General features: G+C 45.6%; 1 protein-coding gene across 1 annotated transcript; it reads right to left on the bottom strand.

The window, feature by feature from the left end:
- Positions 1–1,979: 1,979 nt before the first annotated feature.
- Positions 1,980–6,734, bottom strand: CXHXorf66 (chromosome X CXorf66 homolog). The gene is made up of 3 exons (XM_012932277.2): positions 6,686–6,734; positions 6,449–6,614; positions 1,980–2,823 (listed from the first exon to the last, which is right to left on the bottom strand). Exons 1-3 carry the CDS (start codon positions 6,732–6,734, stop codon positions 1,980–1,982), a joined length of 1,059 nt encoding a protein of 352 aa, XP_012787731.2.
- Positions 6,735–7,641: the final 907 nt, after the last annotated feature.

Here is a 7,641-nt window from a genome sequence, read left to right as displayed (position 1 = left end):
TAAGACCCCTACACCAGGAGGTAGGACTTTCTTTAGTGACGTAGCCTGTAGGTGATCCTGGGAGGGGAGGTGTTCCCGGCGCGCCTTCCGCCCAGAGATGAACCAAGAGCCGCGGCACGAGAAGCAGAGCCTCCCACCTACTGACTGTGATCCTGAGGTCTCCTAACCCATTTTGGCACCAGAGCAGATTCTTGCAGCCATGCATTTTGACTGCGAACTGAACTACAACCTCGTGCAGCCCGGGAAGGGATTTTTTTCCCTCTCCACCCCATTTTTCTGAGCGAAAATGGCGGCAGCGGCAGCAGCCACGCGGTGAGAGCCACCCTCTAAGACCCCTACACCAGGAGGTAGGACTTTCTTTAGTGACGTAGCCTGTAGGTGATCCTGGGAGGGGAGGTGTTCCCGGCGCGCCTTCCGCCCAGAGATGAACCAAGAGCCGCGGCACGAGAAGCAGAGCCTCCCGCCTACTGACTGTGATCCTGAGGTCTCCTAACCCATTTTGGCACCAGAGCAGATTCTTGCAGCCATGCATTTTGACTGTGAACTGAGCTAAAATATTAGAAACCCAAAACCGCGCGGCCGCTATTGCGGCCGCGCTGACTCAAAGTCTTCACCTTTACCAAGGAAGAGAAATTATTAGATGATGCTTATTCAGCAGGCCTGATTGTTGGGGAAAATTTCCAATCAACAATAGTGAGTTCTGTATGGAAATATGAAATGTACTCAATATATAGAGAGAATAATGGGAATATCATCAGCTACTTAGATGGGGGGAGGGGTGGGAGGGGGGTGTATTGGGGTTCTTGGTGGTGGAACGGGTGCACTGGTGAAGGGATGGTGGTTTAATCAGTATTTGACTGTGACTTAAACCTGAAAGCTTTGTATTTTTTTTGTTTTCACGGTGGTTCAATAAAATATTTCTTTAAAAAAAAAAAAGAAGAGGTGGTTGGAACCCTTCATCTCCAATGGATTGAAATGCTGGCAATAATGTGGGCTAGTAATGATGCCAGAAGTCAGTGGAGATGTTGTGCAAGCAGTCCTGTACCTCTGAGATGTGCTGCTATCTCTTGGTACAGAATGTGCCACTTGAGTTCAATCAGGCCCAGAGACAGCTCGATGCTAGAGCGTTTGCCTTGCAAAGCATGATTCCATGGCTTTTTATGAGGCCAAGAGCAATCCCTTTGGCACTGACATTTGTGATCCCTTGTGGGCTGCCTGCCGTGCACTGCAAACAAGCATGTGCGAGACCCACAGCTGAAGTGTGTGACTGCCAGCACGCGCCACAACCAAGTGTGTGATCACCAGTCAACACTGACAATTAAAGTTCCGAAACACTGAAACTCCGAAGGGTTGCACTGCCAGGAGGGCAAGTGCTACAGCCAAGTGTGTGACTCTAAGTCATTGCAGCAAAGGGAATTTCACAGAGTGAAGGGATTGAGTTTAAAATGATAGTTCAATTATACCGTAATTTCCTCCAAGGTCCAGAAAGATAATATAACTGTATGGGAACATCTGGTGAGGGCTCATCCAACATACCATCTTGCAGTTCCCTTCTGGGTATGTGTGTGCATTTATATTTATGGCTTATGTTTATGGTTCCTACCCAAGTGACCAGATCTCTGAAACATGATAAGGTGTTATCAGTGTTAACAGAAAATAAGGCTTCTAAACTTTTTACTTCCAGCAACGTCTACATTTTCCTATGAAAGGTTAAAAGGAAAGTACGTGGGGCCTTAAAAGGAAAGTTAAACATTAAAACCATAAATAAAATGCAGTAACGATGACATGAATCAGTTGCTATGCCATACATTTAATTTCCTTTTTTTAAAATAAATCATTTCTCAGGTGGATAAAATTGAGCTAAATAGTGATGACGAGTGGATTGTCCCCCCTCACTGGTGTCTTAAAGGACAGTGAGCATTCAAAAAATGTTGGCATTTTTTTGCTTCTTCATGTTGGTTTCAATTCACATTGAGTCTTTATTTAACATGCAATTCTTTAAGGGCGTCATCACTATAGTCTACCTTGCAAAATATGATTATCTCCTTGTCACTGTCATCATCATTATCGTCAGTGGCCACTGTCATCTCATCAGTTTTGTTCAGATTGTCATGGACCACATATTCCTGGGATTCTACCCCTCGAAAGGATCTGGAAAAATATCTTTTCTTTGGACAAGATCTGTGTCTACACTTGGTCTCAAAAACACTGTTTACCACAAGCTCAGAAATCTTGCAAATCAGGCATATGTCCTTGTGGCAGTGACAAGATTTGGCTAATGGGCGCATAAGGAAGTCGTGTGTCTTGTCTGTGCAGCTTAACCTTCGTCGATGAGAGGACCTTAGCAGTTTCTGGATGGTAGCTGAAACAAACTGATTGTGTGCGTGGAGAGAACTGGATGACATGTGCCGCATGTGTCTAGTTTCTAGAGTGACCGGCAAAGGTGTCTTGACTACCCTACTTCGATAGGATGAATGTACTTTACTGACTATCTTATGTGAACGGGGGGACTTCCCTTTATGGTATCCCTTGGATTTCCTTCGAGAATTGGATGGCCTAACTCCTTTTTTCAGTCTTGATATCTTGCAGGGAATTTCTTGTTTTGATGGCTCACCTAAAAGTTTTGCTCTAGCCTTTTCTGATTTCAGGATCTTGATCTTCATCTCTACATTGGATGAGGCAAATGCCTTATTCTGGCTTGAGACCTGAGATAACTTGTCATCGCTATACTTGTTCCTCTCACAGTTTGGACTGGGTATCAGGTTTTCAGTTAATGAGGTGTTGGATGACCTGTGTGATGGAGATCTTGCATACTTCTTGACCCTGAAAATATAGAAGTTTGCCATATGACTATTTCAAAAAAAATCCTAGAGATAATAACATGATAGAATACTGGAGAATAATACTATTGCTGGGCTGGAGTGATAGCACAGCAGGTAGGGCGTTTGCCTCGCACGCTGCCGACCCAAATTCGATTCCTCTGCCCCTCTCGGAGAGCCCGGCAAGCTACTGAGGATATCCCACCCGCATGGGCAGAGCCTGGCAAGCTCCCCGTGGCATATTCGATATGCCAAAAACAGTAAAAACAAGTCTCACAATGGATACGTTACTGGTGTCTGCTAGAGCAAATTGATGAGCAACAGGATGACAGTGACAGTGACAGTGAGAGTACTATTGCTATTATCAGAAAACATGGGCCACTATAGGAATTTAGACTTCTCGTCATTTTGGGACTGTAGTAGGATAACTAAGAATTGCCCTGACTCAGGTTATGGATATGAAACACACATTGAATTCCTTATATTTTTAAATATCTGGGGGAGAATTTTGGGCTACAGCTGGCAATGCTCAGGGCTTCCTGCTGGCACTGTACTCTGGAGTCACTCCCAGAGAGGCTTGTGGGACCATATGTGGTGCCAGGGGTTCAACCCGGGTCAGCCTCATACCAAGCAAGCACCCTACCAATTGTTCTGTCTCTCTGGCCCATCAACGCTTATTTTAAGTCTATCTTATGGTTTCAACCACATTAGCTCACCATATATTTTATGTACAGAGTAACACAAGGCTGTTTCAAATCTACTCTTCAGCTATAAAAACAAAGCATTTTGGGGCTGGAGTAATAGTACAGCGGGTAGTGCGTTTGCCTTGCATGCAGCCGACCCGGGTTCGACTTCCAGCATCCCATATGGTCCTCTGAGCACCACCAGGGGTGATTCCTGAGTACAGAGCCAGGAGTAACCCCTGTGCATTGCCAGGTGTGACCCATAAAGCAAAAAAAAAAAAACCAAAGCATTTCATTTCTTCCAAAAATTATCCTTGTCATAGAAAAATGCACAAGTTTATTCATAACTGATATACATACATTTCGACTTGTTCCAAGACATACATTTCGATTTGTTCCAAGAAAAAAATAAGCTCTTTAGACCAAGGTTATTATTTTCTTATCATATTTACATCACCAAGTTATCTACCTCGCATATTTATTAACACAATTTGGGGGGCCACATCCACCAGTGTATGTGGTTTCCTGCTTTCTTTGTGCTCAAAGTTCACTCCTGGCAGTGCGAGGGGGACCATACATCCTGATAGGCATTATTCTGGGCATTCCCAAAGCAAGCCAAGGGCCTTCCCCCTTGTACTATCTCTCAGACTCAAGGTAATTTGTTTCCCTCAAACTCATGTCAAGTTCCCTGTGGGCAACATCCTCCTGGGTACCTCTGCAGCCTGAGGCTTATTCAGGCTGCCCTGAGGGACCTTAGAGATAGTCCTTTGTGGTAAATGCTCATTCACTTGCCATGCTGACTGCAAACATGCATGCAGCATGCCCTCGGAAAGTCCCAGAGCACAGGGCGAGGGTCTGGCCCCCAGCTGCAGAACTAGGAGCACGTGACTAAGGCATTAGTCGGTCAAGACCCAGTTCCCCGGCCACTGCCGGAAATGCACATCTTCAAAAACTGGGGCTTTCAAAAGTAGAGAGAGACTATGGCGAATATTGTCTGCCATGGAGGCAGGGGGAGGGTGGGAAAGGGGGATATACTGGGGAGATTGGTGGTGGGGAATGTGCACTGGTGGAGGGATGGGTTTTTGATCATTGTGTGATAGTAAACCAAACATGAAAGCGTGTAACTATCTCATGGTGATTCAACAAAAATTAAAAAAAAATAGTGGGGCTTTACCCAGTTTGATGCGAATGAGTTTGACAACATGGTAACTGAACAGTGGCTCATCCCAGAATATATCCCGAATATTGGCCGGAGCAATAATGCTTTAGGTTGTAGGTTGCTTGCCTAGCATGCAGCCAACTCAAATTTGATCCCTGGCACCCCATACGGCCCCCCAAGCCTGCCAGGAATGATTTCTGAGTGCAAAGCCAGGAGTCAGCCTGAACACAACCAGGTGTGGCCCCAACACCAAAAAGCAAGCAAACAAACAAAATATCTCTATATTTCCCTAACCATGGGCCTCTAGACAAGTGGCAAACACTGCACTTCTGAGAGGTTCTGAGCTTCCCCCCCTTCCACCTCCCTTCTTCCCGCTGCCCCAGTAAATCCTGCCACTTGTCCAAAATCAATAAAATAAACGGGGACTGGAGCGATGGTACAGTGGGTGGGGCGCTTGCCTTGCATGCAGCCCGCCTGAGGTTGATCCCTGGCACCCCAGATGGTCCCCGGAGTCCCACCAGGAGTGTTCCGTGAATGCTGAGCTCCGTGTGGCTCCTCCAGACAAAACCCAAACAGAAAAATGCCCCAAGTAAAACAAATGAAGGGAGCACTGGTATGGTTGAGTTCCTAGTCCTCGGCTGGGGAGACTTTAGGGAACACATTAGAGTCAAACTGTTTCTCTTCTATGAAAGGTGGGAACTAAGACCCCCAGAGTGAAGAACTCTTCATAAGAGCAAATAACGGTCCGCCTTCTGTATCTTTAAACAGTACACCTTGCCATCTGTACTCAGAGACTACCTTTCTTTTTAATTTTTTTTAAATTTTATTTTATTTATTTACTTTTTGCTTTTTGGGTCACACCCGCTCATGCGCAGGGGCTACTCCTAGCTCATGCACTCAGGAATTACTCCTGGTGGTGCTCGGGGGACCATATGGGATGCTGGGAATGAAACCCCAGCTGGCCGTGTGCAAGGCTAACGCCCTCCCGCTATGCTATCACTCCAGCCCCCAGTGACTACCTTTCCTTCCCCACTTTATTTTACTTTTTTGTTGGGGGGGTGGGGCGGGAAGAGAGTGGAGTTTCAGTGGAAGGCTCATGGGCTCTTCTTGGCTCTGTGCTCAGGTGACCACATGCACTGTTGGAGATTGAATCCGGTAGACCCAATTGTGAGGCAAGCACCTGAGCCCATGTATTCCCTCCTCTCCCTAGGTCTCTGTTGGAGTCACATAGTTGTGCTTTTCCTAGACTCAGTTTACAAGGAAGTGGTCTAGGGGCTTAGATGAAATCTAGACAGGAGACAGCTTTAACTACATTGAGAATACATTTGAGGATGTTTCAGAGCCATCCCTGCAGTGAAAGTTTCCATCTCCAAGGAGTGGATAGCTCTTTAAAAATCCACAGTTAAGGGCTGGAACCATTGTACAGTGGGTGGGGTGTGTGCCTTACCAGGTCCCCAGCACCCAGCACTGAGCACTGCACTACCAGGAGTGATTCCTGAGTGCAAAGCCAGGAGTAATCCCTAAGCATCTCCTACTGTGACCCCAAACAAACAAATAAAATCAATAGTATTAATCACCAATATCTGGCTTGTTTTGGTATCATTTGGGTATCAGGGATAGAACCCAGTTAGTTGTTCACATATGGGAAGCAGGAACTCTACCACTCAGCCCTAACTCCCCACTCTTTGAGTACACACACACACACACACACACACACACACACACACGCACGCACACACACACCACATTGCATTTTTAACATAAAGGTATAAAGGTGTAAAACTTACCTTTCTCTCCTTTCTCTTTTGGGATGCTCTTCGGTCATACAGTTATAATGAATGAAACAAAAACAGACTAACACAAAACCTGCTATTATGACAGCGATTATGATAGTGAGGAGACGCCTCCGGAAGCCCTCCATTTTGATCTGCATTGTTTCATGCTGCTTAGGTTCTGTCAAAAAGATTGTATAACAGGAAAACCTGTTAGATATACAAGCTCCCTTCTGGTGTGAGAGTGTTTACCTTTAGAGATCAGAATCAAATCTCTGCATCCACAACTTTCTATAAGCATGTTAAATTGCCCCTGGTCACTTTCTTCATGCCAAATGTAGCTAATTATTACAGATATCTGAATTATCCCTCTACTGTGGCTTGCTTAACTAACACATTGCCAAGGATTTTGAGTATGCATGCATATTTTTCAGGTATGAATGCACAAAAATGTTTAGGTGTACATGTGAGTGTATGTTGTGGGAAGGAGGATGGAACAAGAAAAAAAATTCCTGGTGAAACCTGTGAGATTCACTTACATAATGTTATCTGGTTTGGTTGGTGAATTGGGCGTGGGAGGGGAATGTCTTTTGGGGGCTCTAAGGGAGATTAGGCTTGGTGCTCAAACCTGAGTGTGTAACTTGTAAAGCAAGCACCTTAACCCTATACTTTCTCTCTCTCTCAGACTGCAAGACTCTATTTGCTTTTTATGTTTCTGTGTTGCTTAACTTTTTCGCACAGAAGTCAAAGTCTAGGGTATGCTAGAAAATCTTTTTTCAATCACAGTGAGATGTTCAGTTACAGAATTCTTCATGATTGAGTTTCCATCCATATCATGTTCCAACACCTGTTCCTTCACCAGCGTACATTTCCCTCCATTACTGTCCCCCATCTCCCTACCACCCTTCTCCCAACCTGCCTCTATGGCTTGTACTCCCCCATCTCTTTCTCTCTCTCTCCCTCTTTCTTTTTGGACATTATGGTTTGCAATACATTTACTAAAAGGCTATCATGTATATCCCTTACCTACTTTCTATGCTAGAAATTTAAAAAATTAATTTATAGGCCCCCCGCGTTCCGTGCCCGCCCGCGGCAGCGGGACAGCTCGGAGCACCCCAGCCCCACCGGGCAGGTCCCAGCCACTCGTCCACCGCGCCTGAGCCCGCCCTCCCGTGTCCGAACAGGTTAGGGGCATGTCCTCTCGTTTG

This window comes from Sorex araneus, chromosome X, assembly GCF_027595985.1.
Source record: "Sorex araneus isolate mSorAra2 chromosome X, mSorAra2.pri, whole genome shotgun sequence".
Lineage (NCBI taxonomy): Eukaryota > Metazoa > Chordata > Mammalia > Eulipotyphla > Soricidae > Sorex > Sorex araneus.
The sequence above is the reverse complement of the archived record's forward strand: the minus strand, read 5'-3'. Positions and strand labels throughout refer to the sequence as shown.

What these genes read in the sequence shown, in the direction of transcription:
- CXHXorf66 (XM_012932277.2), bottom strand. Translation starts at nt 6,734, where the DNA reads ATGCTTATAGAAAGTTGTGGATGCAGAGATTTGATTCTGATCTCTAAA. An exon ending in TTTGATTCTGATCTCTAAAG is followed by an intron (nt 6,615 to 6,685) that starts GTAAACACTCTC and finishes TCTTTTTGACAG; the next exon opens with AACCTAAGCAGCATGAAACA. An exon ending in AAAAGAGAAAGGAGAGAAAG is followed by an intron (nt 2,824 to 6,448) that starts GTAAGTTTTACA and finishes CTATATTTTCAG; the next exon opens with GGTCAAGAAGTATGCAAGAT.